The 14390-nt window shown below is 39.5% G+C and overlaps 2 protein-coding genes across 9 annotated transcripts in view; one reads left to right on the plus strand and one right to left on the minus strand.

The window, feature by feature from the left end:
* FRY (FRY microtubule binding protein) overlaps positions 1–14390 on the plus strand; it is a 428026-nt gene that overhangs the window by 380362 nt on the left and 33274 nt on the right. For all 8 annotated transcript variants that reach the window (XM_055317436.1, XM_055317438.1, XM_055317431.1 and 5 more), the window contains 5 exons: positions 2446–2616; positions 8290–8490; positions 9043–9204; positions 11904–12070; positions 13452–13641. In XM_055317436.1, coding sequence (XP_055173411.1) covers positions 2446–2616; positions 8290–8490; positions 9043–9204; positions 11904–12070; positions 13452–13641 — 891 coding nt within the window. The remainder of the gene's footprint in view (positions 1–2445; positions 2617–8289; positions 8491–9042; positions 9205–11903; positions 12071–13451; positions 13642–14390) is intronic.
* ZAR1L (zygote arrest 1 like) overlaps positions 1–14390 on the minus strand; it is a 134321-nt gene that overhangs the window by 51796 nt on the left and 68135 nt on the right. The gene's annotated exons all lie outside the window — the stretch shown is intronic.

A 14390-nucleotide genomic window follows, 5' to 3' on the forward strand; every position in this document is an offset into this window, starting at 1 on the left:
AATATTCCATGCTCATGGATTGGCAGAATTAATATTGTGAAAATGTCAATGTTACCCAGGGCAATTTACACGTTCAATGCAATCCCTATCAAAATACCATGGACTTTCTTCAGAGACTTAGAACAAATTATTTTAAGATTTGTGTGGAATCAGAAAAGACCCCGAATAGCCAGGGGAATTTTAAAAAAGAAAACCATATCTGGGGGCATCACAATGCCAGATTTCAGGTTGTACTACAAAGCTGTGGTCATCAAGACAGTGTGGTACTGGCACAAAAACAGACACATAGACCAATGGAACAGAATAGAGAACCCAGAAGTGGACCCTGAACTTTATGGTCAACTAATATTCGACAAAGGAGGAAAGACGATCCACTGGAAGAAAGACAGTCTCTTCAATAAATGGTGCTGGGAAAATTGGACATCCACATGCAGAAGAATGAAACTAGACCACTCTCTTGCACCATACACAAAAATAAACTCAAAATGGATGAAAGATCTAAATGTGAGACAAGATTCCATCAAAATCCTAGAGGAGAACACAGGCAACACCCTTTTTGAACTCAGCCACAGTAACTTCTTGCAAGATACATCCACAAAGGCAAAAGAAACAAAAGCAAAAATGAACTATTGGGACTTCATCAAGATAAGAAGCTTTTGCACAGCAAAGGATACAGTCAACAAAACTAAAAGACAACCTACAGAATGGGAGATGATATTTGCAAATGACGTATCAGATAAAGGGCTAGTTTCCAAGATCTATAAAGAACTTATTAAACTCAACAGCAAAGAAACAAACAATCCAATCATGAAATGGGCAAAAGACATGAAGAGAAATCTCACAGAGGAAGACACAGACATGGCCAATATGCACATGAGAAAATGCTCTGCATCACTTGCCATCAGGCAAATACAAATCAAAACCACAATGAGATACCACCTCACACCAGTGAGAATGGGGACAATTAACAAGGCAGGAAACCACAAATGTTGGAGAGGATGTGGAGACAGGGGAACCCTCTTGCACTGTTGGTGGGAATGTGAACTGGTGCAGCCACTCTGGAAAACTGTGTGGAGGTTCCTCAAAGAGTTAAAAATAGACCTGCCCTACGACCCAGCAATTGCACTGTTGGGGATTTACCCCAAAGATACAGATGCAATGAAATGCCGGGACACTTGCACCCCGATGTTTCTAGCAGCCATGTCCACAATAGCCAAACTGTGGAAGGAGCCTCGGTGTCCATCGAAAGATGAATGGATAAAGAAGATGTGGTTTATGTATACAATGGAATATTACTCAGCCATTAGAAAAGACAAATACCCACCATTTGCTTCAGCATGGATGGAACTGGAGGGTATTATGCTGAGTGAAGAAAGTCAATCGGAGAAGGACAAACAGTGTATGTTCTCATTCATTTGGGGAATATGAATAATAGTGAAAGGGAATATAAGGGAAGGGAGAAGAAATGTGTGGGAAATATCAGAAAGGGAGACAGAACATAAAGACTCCTAACTCTGGGAAACGAACTAGGGGTGGTGGAAGGGGAGGAGGGCGGGGGATGGGGGTGAGTGGGTGACGGGCACTGAGGGGGACACTTGACGGGATGAGCACTGGGTGTTATTCTGTATGTTGGTAAATTGAACACCAATAAAAAATAAATTTATTAAAAAAATATATCAGTCTGTGTGCAGGAGAGCCTGGATAGCAAAACATTTAGGTTCATTTGAAGTTCATTTCTAGAAAGTTCTGCTAAAATGTCCCAGTGGAAAGAACCTAAATACAGAAGAGAGGTTGAAAAGATTAACATGCAAAAGATCTCAATAGGAAAAAAATGTTTTGTTCTGTTTATATCAACAGGAAAGGAATTTAAATATAAATTACAAGCACGGCTGCTCAGACACTCGTCTAATTCAAATGAGCAAGGACTATACTTTTTGGCTTCTGTTTCTTATTCTTCAGCATTTCCTGGATTATCTCTGAAATGATTAAATCCTTTACCCTCACAAGTCATTCTACAATAACATATCTTGGTATTGGTAGCCTTTAAAATATTATGTGACAGTATGTTTGTGAAATATATGTGCATGTGTACAATTTCTAACCTCAGTTCGGAAACAGTGGAAAATTTCTTGGCTGCCCTAGTTGGTCTGTGAACACAACTCAGTTGTCACACTCACACAAACACACACCCAGGTGGGATCCAGTATTCATCCATTAAGCAGCAGCAATGTGACTCGACTCCTGTGTGAACTTGCATCTTTGCAATGAGTTTAATTTGAAGGCACCTGTCCAACATAAATAATAAAAGAACATTCTAAAAATACCCACTTAAGGAATTAGGTGTGTACTGGAAATAGAGGTCCATGAAGAGCCAATTACAGTTTTTGTTGCACAAACAACCAGAGGGAGACTGGTCTCTCAGGAGAGGACTCTTGTGATTTGTAGGTGATTTTTTCATCGTGTGGGGACTTGGATCTACTTGAGCACCAGACGAGCTTGGTGTCTTCTGAGGACGGCGCCCGAGAGCAGGAGAACATGGATGACACAAACAGCGAGCAGCAGTTTAGAGTCTTTAGAGACTTCGATTTCCTAGATGTGGAGCTGGAGGATGGAGAGGTACAGTCTATTCTCTGTAAAAATAACCCACTCAGCCTTTCCTTGACTAACGAAAATGGTTTCTTTTTACCCACTAAATAATGAGGTTTTTTAAGTCTTTAATTGGAAAGCTGTAAACTTTATTTTGAATCAACTTATTCAAAGTACAGCAGCTTAACTTGGGCAAAAGTTACCACACCCTTCCTGTCTGAGTCCACAGCATAAGCTGCCAAGTTATTTCCAAATGGCAAAGATCTGACATTTAATGACCACACAAAGACTGTGTGTATGTGTGTGTGTTATGTGCAGTCCAAAGGTGAACTTAAAAAAAAATCACAAAAACAGTCATGTTCTGAGCCTGTTCTCAGGTATCTGGGTAAAATATGCTAAGCATCTAATTATTTTAAAAGCAAAATTACTCTAATTTGATTACTTCAGAGCTTGCCTGCTCCAACATGAGACAGGAGCCTAAGGGCTTCAGCATTTTTGTGATGTTTAATGAAATCATTACAACTTGAAAACAAGACATAAGACCCAGGAGAGCTCCGTGCTCTGCTCTGGGTTGGTAGCTAGGGTTCCTAGACACCTGGAGCAGCTGAATTCATGTCTCAACTGGCAAATGCAGATTCATGGATTTGAATGATAATTATGGTAAATAGGATGCTTTCAGTTATTAATCATGCTTCTGAAAACTGGAATTAGAAGGAGGGGCATCATTCTGACCCTCTCATTTCAGTAGCTCAGGGGCATGTTCCAGCTGGGGCCAAGAAGTAGGATAGTAGATAGTCTCCCCATGGAGGAAAACAAAATTGACCACTGGGAGACTGCCATATGTCAAAATGCCTGGTACTGAGCTGGCTCTGGTGTTGCTTCACATTTAACTAAACGCACTGATTTTCCCAAAGAAAAGGCTTTCTATCGGTCTTACAGTTAAAATGGAGGCCCATATTCAAAGTTTATAGGATCCCGTGATGGGTAGGCGCCTCCTGACTAACTATAAACTTGTGAGAAATGGTGCTTCCACTGCTTACCTTCCCTAAAAGGATATGATTGCAGACCAATCCTCTTATGTTGAGATAAGGCCAAGAAGTGATCTGCTTTTGTTCCTCTCAGCCATGGCCTACCCTGGATATCTGGGGAGAATTATGTCCTCAGAATGAAGAATGTTTTCTTTACCTGTTCTTTCTGTAGAAAACAAGTTTAGCAGACCCAGTCCTGAAAGAGTATAAAGGCACTGACTGTAAAGCATCTTTAAAATAAATGTCAGCTTTTCACCTTGAATTATTCTAGAACCTGTAAAAAAGTATGGCAGACTTTTCTGTTAACTTTAATAAGTGATAACAAAATTAATCACTGAATATGGTGAGGATTGTTTTTAAAAGTCTAAATCAAAATTCAACCATTTAGAATACTTTCAAAATGTCTCTGAGCCAGAGCTAAATGGAATGTCAGAAGATTACCTCCCTGATTTGGGCCGCCAATTTAATCTTTGTTTCTAGGCTAGAATTCAAACTTACCTCTTTACTCTAGAAGTTAAAGTAATGAAGGAAAAACTTGATGAAAAAAAGAGGGGCATCATTTTCCAGTCTCAGCCAAAAGGAAAAAAAAATATATTATGGGATGTGACCTAGCAGAAGTGATATAAACTAAAGAAATCAGACACAATTTCAGAACTAACAAATTTGATTTCTGTTAAAATAAAGGAAGGAAAATCTGAGGTGCTTCTCATTTGAAAATAAATATTATACTAATGTTTTTCAGAGACAATAAATAAGGAATACTTCATCTTCCTTCTAGTGTTCTATTATTATCCTAGCAGGCATGAATTACAAAAGCATAGTGATTATTTTATCTTACAGGATCAAGATTTTATAAGAAACTTAAGAGTGTGAAAATATATATTTCACCCAGATAAAATAAACTATATGAGAATGTTTTGCTTCTTCCCAGTAAGATTATAATAAGGGCTTCTAGCAAGTTTACAGAGTGGTGGAATAAAAATGCTAGAGCTTTAGGTTTAGGCAGGTCCAAGTTGGAATTTCAACTCTGCCACTGACCTCACTTCATACCCTTAAACGTGAGTGCAATTTCTCTTGGCTCCCTCATCTATTAAATGGGTAGGATAGCTGCCTATGAAGTTGATGGGGGGATTAAAGCTTCTAACATAGTGTCAGGCACATAGCAGGTGTTCCTTTGTACCGTCATTGGTGAATAATTTCAGCATGTTCTCATTCTAAGAAAGCCAAGCATATCTGGCGTCTAGAGTAAAACAATTATCAGAAAAGATGAGTTTTTTTATGTCTATTTCTTTTCATTAAATAGTCTCATAATTTGTTGACTCATATCTGTAAATGGTTTGTCTTAGAACTTTTCAGAATCTTTAAAAGATGCCATGTCCTTGCTATTAATTGCACATCAGCAGTGAACACATCATGACCACAAACACTTTAGCCTTGTGAGATGAATCAGGTGATGCCACCTTTTTTTTTCCCAGTTGATGACCATCATTCGTTTTCTCACAAATAAAAATGTAAGCATCCACCTCAAAAAAAAGTGTTGAGCACAAGTTGCCAGTCACTGAAGTGGCAAGCTATTTCAGAAATTGTATTTATGATTTCTTACCCCAGCTACACTATCCACCCCTAAGAGGATTGGAATTTCTGGTGTTTGGTACTGATTTCTCTCTTTGGGGGTTTGTGTAGATCTTTACCTTTTTCTTTTTTAATTGCATCTACTGGAGGCTATATTGTCAGCCCTGTTTATTGCTATTGTGTTAAAACTAAGATAAATGCACTTGAGTGTCTTTAATATAATCATTTTAAATAGACCTCTTATTTGTTTTTCTGTCCATTCATTCTGCTTCCAAGGAACTTCAGGTAAGATGATGCTATCTTTAACTCAGATACGCTAAGTAGATGTTTTGCATCATTGCAGATTTATAACAACATAATTGCTTTTTTCCTCCCTTCTAGCATTATGTATGCCTATTTGCGTGCATATTTACATTGAGGTGTGTGTGATACAAGAAGTATTTTTCTTTGTTATGCCAGTATGGAAAATAATTTCTAAACTATAAATACAAGATAGTTTTAAAATCTTGATACACCTAGGCTAAAAGTTGCATAAGTCTATCTCTTGAGAGAAAGTGAAGTTTTAAATATGATCTGTGGAAACACTACAATTTCTGGGAAGGCAGCTATACAACTGGTTTGGCTGTGTTGTATTAAAGGGGAAGTCAACAAGATGCATCTAACAATATACCACAAACACTTGCAATCAGATCCTTTCCAGGCATTAGGAGCTATCTCTGGCGACTATATAAAGTTTCATCCAAATGAGACCATTTCTCAAGTAAAAGGGGGTGCTGATAATAATTGCATCCAGACAACAGGCACAAACCAGGACCATCATGGGCAAACTAAGATCACCCTACTATACTTCTGTCATGTCAGACTTACTCTGAGAAAGTGTATATTTGAGAAAATATATTTTGTCACGGTATACCTATGTTCTTTCAACAGTACTTACTTGACAGAATTCTAGTATGGAAAAAATTATTTCAAATATTATTTCCAACATCTCTAGAATGTTCAATCACTAATATTTTCTCATCTCAATATAAATCCTGAGTAGTTATTTAAGTTTGATAACTGACAGATGCAGACTGTCTTGAATAATTAGCCATCTCCTAAATTTCTCACACATAGAAAATCCGACATAATCAATAAAACACTGTTTTGGCTTTTAACCTTATAGGTTGACTTTTAATAACCGCACATGTGAACTTGAGCTAGACCGTAGCACTATTGACTTTTAATAACCAAACACTTGAACTTGAGCTAGACTATAGCACTACTGCATCTAAATTCTTCAGCCACCACCAGGAAAACAGTTTCAACACCTTGCCTCTGATGGAGCTACTGAATCCTCTAGAAAGACATCCAGATATTTTTCCTGTAGGAGCAGCCTTCCCTTGCCCCTAGTTCTCATGCCTGGTTCATTCAGGTCTTCATCAGAGTGTAGTTGTATCAGTAGGAGCAGCTGTCTGTGCCCAGTGTAGCATTCCCTGACCCTAGACACCTATATTTCTCTGTAAGCTCATGGTTCTGTCTCGGGTTCAGCGTGCGAGACTTCCAGAATTTTTGCCTAAGATAATTAATCCAACCCATTCACTGATTTGGTGCAAGAGAATCAGCTTTAGGATTTATGCTTTAAATCTTTATTGATATATTTCTTCCAGCAATGTGCACATTTTTCTTCTTCTCTGTGTTCTTATTCTTTGGATCTTTTTCACTTTACACATTGCATTTTCTTTTTCTTTCCAGAACTCTTGCCTCTTCCACACTTTTTTTTTCACTGAAATAGCTATTTTAAAATGCCAACACAACAATTAACCTTTCCTACTAGGAAATAAAATATTTGATGACAATTTATCATAGTAGATGCAGATAAAAGTATAGATACAGATAAAACGGCAGATACAGTTACTCTTTATAATCAAATAGTCCAAAGAACAATTATAAACATCATACATGGGGATAAATAATGACATTAACCTTTGTATCAGATCCAGAATGTGTTTAGGTTCTTACCTATTGCCTTCTACCATGAGTAGCCAAAAAAGACTTCAGAAAAGCTAAGCATCCATTATATGAGAGATCTACTTACTGAGTTCTCACCAGAATAAGGTTTTTGTTTGTTTGTTTGTTTGTTTGTTTCAGCAAACAAACCTTCAGACAGTGTTTCAAGTGACTTCTAAATGAAAGGATCTGGGCTAGATTTTGTTCAAATTACCTATTTATATAGGTTAAAACTTGCTTATCAAGAAGCTGGATATTATTTCTCTTCCTTATTCCTGTTTTAACAGAGAGTAAAATAAAACCCAAATTACTTTCTAGGAAAGGTTTTTGTGCTGGAAAAATACACTTAATGTGAGATGGTCTATAGAGAAAGTCTGAGATACAACTTAACACTTGCATTGCCACTTAGCACAGTTCTCTGTAAATTAAAAGTTCAAGTCAGTGATAGGGTTTGGTACCAAGTCAATCATTGCTGGTCCAGGAAAGCAACTATTTTCTATGTTGGAACAATTATTTAAAGATGAGTCTAAAGCAAAAGTTAAGCCATGCTGCTCTGGCCTCTGCATAGTGCATGATCTATCAGACTTTGCCCAGCTGCTATCAAATATTCTTTTAACTCTGCATTTGATCTGCGAAAACCGCTGTAGCAGGAACAGGCTGGAATGTTTACCTAATGCTCTTCTACTTAATACCCAAAGGATGTGGAATGTGCTACAGCATAGCTCCTACTTTTCTCCTTCCAAAAACAGTACTAAACGGGCCGGGGAGGGCACACCTCTTTTGAGATTGTTTTAATATTAATGGTCTCTTTCTTACAGATTTTTAGATACTTATAGAGTGTACCAAAGTCACCTTTTAAGAAACATGATATCACCCACCAGACCCAAGAAAAGTGTGTAATCACTTCTACCTACGATTTAATATGCATTTAGGTGAAAATAGTACGCTTTACTACCTGTCACGTCATGTAAACAAAATGTTTGGAACCAAAGTAGATGAGAGCTTGAGAGTTCATAATGAAAGCATTTATTTCTAAGCTATGACTAATTGAATGTGTGAAGGTGTGAGCGCAGGAAGATTCTGGCATAAAAACCAGCTGATGGTGTGATTTCAGGGTGAGAGTATGGACAATTTCAACTGGGGAGTGCGCAGGCGTTCTCTGGATAGTTTGGACAAGTGTGACATGCAGCTTCTGGAGGAGCGCCAACTTTCAGGAAGGTCTCCCAGCCTCAATAAAATGAACCATGAGGATTCTGATGAATCCTCTGAAGAGGAGGACCTCACAACCAGCCAGATCCTGGAGCACTCCGACCTAGTAAGTAGGAACCTTCCCACCATGAGAAACAGGAGATTTATTTTTGTAATTGAAGCAGTAGCATGGTTTCCAGTTGCTGCTAGAGAAACTTTGCATAGCTGCTAACCTAAAATCTGAAATGTTAGGTGGTGTCTAACTGATTGTAACAAGCCTCTTGTCTATAGGTTGCAAATGAACCCAAATACTGGGGTTTTTTTTTTAGAAGCCTTGAACACCATCAAATCTGTTAAGGACTGGACTTTCCTCAAATAACTTTTACTAGGCTAGAATCTTTAAAAAAAAAATTCCTGAGACATCTGAAGTTTTAGGAAATATAATGAACATCTGGATGTGGTTATCTGCAAATATGAGTGTTCGTGTTTTACTAGTGTTCTGCACCCTAATGCCCTATGCCAGCTGCTGTGTTTAAGTTCTAACCAGAGTGAAATACGCACGTTAAATAATATCCATCAACCAACAACAAACTCAGACAATGGTTTGTACTCTTACGTAAAGAATAATGTGAGCCTTTTAAGAAACTCTACAGTGTCATTTGCTTTGCTTTCTCTCCAGATCATGACTCGTTCCCCTTCCGAGGAGACTAATCCCATGGAATCGCTCACCACAGCCTGTGACATGACCCCTGCTGACCCTCATTCATTCAACACCAGAATGGCTAGTTTTGATGCATCTTTGTCTGATATGAATAATCTGCAGATTTCTGAGGGCTCAAAGGTGAAGAGATTTGGGCAATTGTGGTTTTAGTTTTCTTAAAGAAAATAGTACTTCCAATTTTCTAAGAAATCTTAGGGGGCTGTAAGTGGAGGGACTATCTTTATCTTTTTCCTTTCTTAATTTTTTGAAATCATTGAATTTGTGCACCTGAGCCTATGTCCTGAAAGTTGTTTTACCCTTACAAATGAGCAGCCATCTTCTTGTTGGTTGAAAGAGATTTGATTTCAGGTCTCAGTCAAATGAGACATTTTGTGTTTTCCATAGAGCAGGAACACTGCTGATTAATGGCAAAACAAATCGGTGTAGGTCTGAGATCGCTGTGACTTGGTAACTGCTGTTCTTTGTCATGACTTTTATAAAACAATATGCTAAGTGAGGTGTGGGTGTCTGCATGTATTTGGGGAAATTTTTTCCTATGTAGGAACCAGTTATACAATTTGTACATTGATTCCATTCTGGCCTTTTGGGATACTATTGGAATTTTCAGTGTTAATCACAATATTATGCCAGATTTAAACAAAACTGTTCTAGCCAGACTGAGGAGAAAAGTAAGTAATGGATATAATTTTCTTATTTAAAAGATTAGGTATTTAAAAAGCTAACAATGTATATTTTATTTAAAGTCAATCTTATCAAAATTTCCCTAAACTATCCTAACCATAAAACTATCCACTTTCACACTGTGTTCAAATAAGTGCCCACATATATGCCATTAATATAGAATTTTATTTTCTTATATTACAAATACCAAAATAACCTACTGCTGTTGGTAGTAGGTGTCCTTTATCCTGAGTTTGCTTATGGTAGTACAAGTTTGAAAGAGAAAGTTATAATTCTTTACATGTATAAAAGTATATTCTTTCTGATATTTCTAATGAGAAAAATATATACTGGCTGTTGTGTATTCTTTTACAGTGCACTTAAAACAGATCTGAGGTCCAGGGAAATCTATGTCACTTTAAACAAAGGACAGCCAACCGAATCACAATCACTTAAAAATTTTGATGCTTGAGGAATTATTTCTAAGAGAACTTCAGTGCAAAAGGAATACAGTCAGGATTCTGAGAGTCAGCACAGTCCTTTTTTTTTAGCCAAAAAAGGTCCAGAGAGAAAACTTGTCTGAGATTAAAATGCCAGAATCCTAAGATTAAGAAATTAAATTTCATGGAAAGGACATAAATGTGCAGTTATTAGCATTTGATATTTTGATATTTCTCAGCCTTAGAATAGCCATTTTCTCAATTTTTCTATTTTGGTTGCTAAACTACATAGATTTCCAATAGAAAGCACTGCCTGAGTGGTAATATATTTATAAACTCACACAGAAATCATCTAACTTGATCAAGGAAAAGTCAAGTCTTATTTCTGAAAGGCTCTCTCTGTTTTCCACATGAGCTGGGTTTCTGCAATGTGTGATATAGCTGTGATGTTAGAGAGGGAAAATAAAGGACATTTTTTGTGAGAACTCAGCCCTCCCCTAATAGATGAAGTTTATGTACACTAATAAGTCAGACCAGTCACCGGCGGCCAGTCTCGATGGCACCACTGTAGTTTTAAAAAGCTGGAAAAAGCAGATACAGATAAGCTCTGAAACTCAGCTATTTATGAGCAATTCCTTCAAAGACATGAGATATCTTGTTTCCCTAACATATCTTTAAACACCCCTCTTAATTTCTCTATTAATCCTAGATTCAAAATACTAACTGGGTGGCCAGACAGCAACCTGTGATAATGCTCAAATTCATACATATTCCCTTTTTGCCTTGCCTTGGTTTTAAGAAAATGACTCACTGAAACGTGTCTTCCTCTCCTCTTCTGGTCTGTAACCCAGTTGACTTCCTTCCTCTCCTACAGAACAGTCAGTTCTTGAACTGATTACTCCTGGCCTACATTCAAACCCAGCCTCTTTTTCCATTGCTCTCACTGTGTCTGTCTCCTGCCCCTCACTGATCCCAGCTCTGCCTGACCTAGAGCTCTTGCATTTCACCACTCATTCTACATCTTCAGCAGTGTAAGAGCAGACTCTCTTATCCGTTATCTCCAGGGGAGGGAGGGTTCCAAGAGCAAAGCATGTATGTAAATGGGCCTTAGAGGATTTCCAGTATGGAAAGGCCTGTCAACATGGTAGGTACAGTGAACAACCATGGACCACTCATTCACCCTGCAGGTTATCTTGAGCATTTACATACCAATCACTGATGATTCTAAATTCCAGTTTCCATAGGTAAAGGAATTCTGTATCAGAAAGTTCCCTCTGGATAGGCTCACGTTAGAAGTAGGGGTCATATGGTAGAAAGAGCTCTGAATCCAGAGGCCCTCATTTATCTACTCAATGTTGGCTAAGTCCCTTTCCCACACATGAGTTTCCTATAAATGTGAGGGCTGGACCGAGGGTCTCTGTGGTTGTTTCCAAGATTAGCATTTATACTCCCATAATCCTGGGTCAGATATGGCAATTTCCTGAGAACCTCTTTGGAAACTATTGTGGACAAGATGGAAAAGAAGGTAAAGAATGAACAGTATTTTGGAGAAATCCCAAGTCCAGTTATAGAAACTGACTGGATTATAGCTGGAAAATCAATGTCCCTGATTTCTCTCACTATCAGAATTTATCTCTTTTATTTTTCCTTTAGTTTAATAGGTTTTCCCAAATCTATTCTTACATGCTGGGGGATTCTTTCCCTTTTTTCTTCCTCCAGGCTGAAGCTGTTCAGGAGGAAGAGGACACGGCCGTACATGAGGACGATCTTTCTAGTTCTGTCAATGAACTCCCAGCAACTTTCGAATGCAGTGGTAGCTTTAGCCTGGATATGACTGAGGCAGAAGAAAAAGGCAATAGAGCACTGGACCAGTTTACTCTTGCAAGGTAGAGAAGCCCCTGGTGGAAATGAGTGGTGACAGCGTACTGGGCACATTATATTGCATTCACTATTGTATCCCAAGTGCAAGGTCACATGGGCATTGCTGGGACTTCCTAATGAAGAGTCCAAATTGACTTCTGACTCCGAAGGCTCTCAGCTGGTCAGAGTCCCCCAACCTAGGCACAGGACCTTAGGTGAAACTGAAAGGGGTACTCATGTGCCTTCTAAAGCCGGAGAGTAACACAGAACAACATAAATCCTAGTAGAGTAACTCAAAAGCCAAAGAAGGGCCTGGGGACTTGGTCCAAGCCTTGCAAGCTTTGAAGATAAGCAAGACTGGCAGACTTTGCAAATGAGGAGTTCTTTATACTCTGAGTTAAAAGACAAGAACAGGAGGCTCTTTATAAGTTACATACCTACTTTTTTTTAAGTGGGTGGCTTTTCAGCTCAGTGGCTGGTATTCCTGAGACTAGTGAGATATAGCCAGAGAACACGAATAAACAAGAATAGAGAGGAATAGATAAAAACACTAATGCAGGGGCGCCAGGGTGGCTCAGTCCATTGAGTGTCTGGCTCAGATCATAGCTCAGCTCTTCATCTCAGGCTCATGAGTTCAAACCCTGCATTGGGCTCCACACTGGGCATTGAGCCCACTTAAAACAAAACAAAACACCGCTATTGCAGTGTCTAGAATAAATCACAAGTGATAAAGCTACAGATTTACTTCTGGAGAAGAAAGTCAGAATCCTAGTATCTCTCTTCTGAATGTGTAATAGAACTAGTAGCTTTTGATATGGCTAGACAAAGACCTTCTGTTATGGTGAGCAGTATCTGCCCTTGGAAGGGAAAGCTGAAAGTAATAGTGCATAGAGAAGAACCTGACCTTTCACCCATGTTCCTTATCTTTCCTTGCTTCATTCCTCAATATGTCCCTCACCTTGCTCTTCTGTCCTTTCATTTCCTTTTTTCCCTCCACCCTCCCCTCCTGGGCATTCATGCATGTGCAGTCATTAATACTCACCCCCACAAGGGGCAAGTTAAAAGATTCCAAATTTTTGTCCTAATGGTTCATAATGAAAAGTGAAAAGGAGCCAAAGTGCCAAAAGTAATGTTTATGTGTCTGGGGAATGGCCACTGGGAAAGCGAGAAGGCAGGTCCCGACTCACTATAAAGGAAGTCAGAAGGGGAGGGGTCCCAGAAATTCTAGAGGTGAAAATTCTCTCTACTAGATTCAGACAAGAATGTGGAAGATGAGGAAGAGAGATGAGTCCCCAGAGCCACCCCTGAGAGCAGAGTGGGCGGGACAGCCGGCAGGCCTAGAGCTGAGATGACCAAGTACAGAAGGGAAATGGCACCTCCTGACAGGGTTGTTTTCATCTTTCCTAGCTTCGGAGAAGGGGACAGGGGGGTTTCCCCCCCTCCCTCGCCCTTCTTCTCGGCCATCCTTGCTGCATTTCAGCCGGCAGCCTGTGATGATGCAGAGGAAGCTTGGCGCAGCCACATCAACCAGCTTATGTGCGACTCGGATGGCTCCTGTGCTGTGTATACATTTCATGTGTTCTCCTCCTTGTTTAAGGTATGGGGCTCGGGCTGAGAGGACTGCATCTCATAGGGGGGCAGCCGATTCTGGTTTCCAGAGGGGTGGTGGTTTCATTCCAGGTTTGCCCTGTTTTCTACTCCAGTTCTCCCTCAATTGCCTCTAATTTCAGTCTTTATTCCATTTAACTGTAATCTGCTCAACCTTCTCACACTCATCTTGCGAAGGCCAAGGCCCCACATGATGTAGTCTTCATTGCCGTACTGTTCACTTAGGCCATTCTGGCTTTGGTTGATGTCATGAGTCCCAGGCAAGCGTGAAACTAGACCATTGAGCCGTGTCTTCTGCCAAGCCTATCCCACATCCCATCTTTCCTCTGACACTTCCCATATCTCTTGTTTTTCTTCATTATTCTTGTTTATCCTTTCATTGTCTTTCTTCTCTCCCTACCCCCAACCCCCCGCAATGAATTCCTTAAACGTGTCAGCCATAGCTATGTGCTTCTCCTCGTAGATGCTTCTGAACACATGACAGGTCATACTTGGCTTCTCCTGGGTGAACCACAGACTGGCTAGTTAGTCTGTCCCACCTCTGTACAAATGGGAACCAGGTGCCCCTTCCTCCAGAGTGCTGCAGTACTGAGTTTGGCCAGCAGAGGGCAGGCTGGCTCTCCATCCCTCTGCCAGGCACTAGTGGCATCTTGCCCACAACTCAATGTAGCAGTTGCTGTGTGGACGCCTTCAGATTTCACTTGTTATCCCCAAACACACAACAATTACTGAACCAAA

This window comes from Nyctereutes procyonoides, unplaced genomic scaffold (genome assembly GCF_905146905.1).
Source record: "Nyctereutes procyonoides isolate TBG_1078 unplaced genomic scaffold, NYPRO_anot_genome, whole genome shotgun sequence".
Taxonomy (NCBI): domain Eukaryota; kingdom Metazoa; phylum Chordata; class Mammalia; order Carnivora; family Canidae; genus Nyctereutes; species Nyctereutes procyonoides.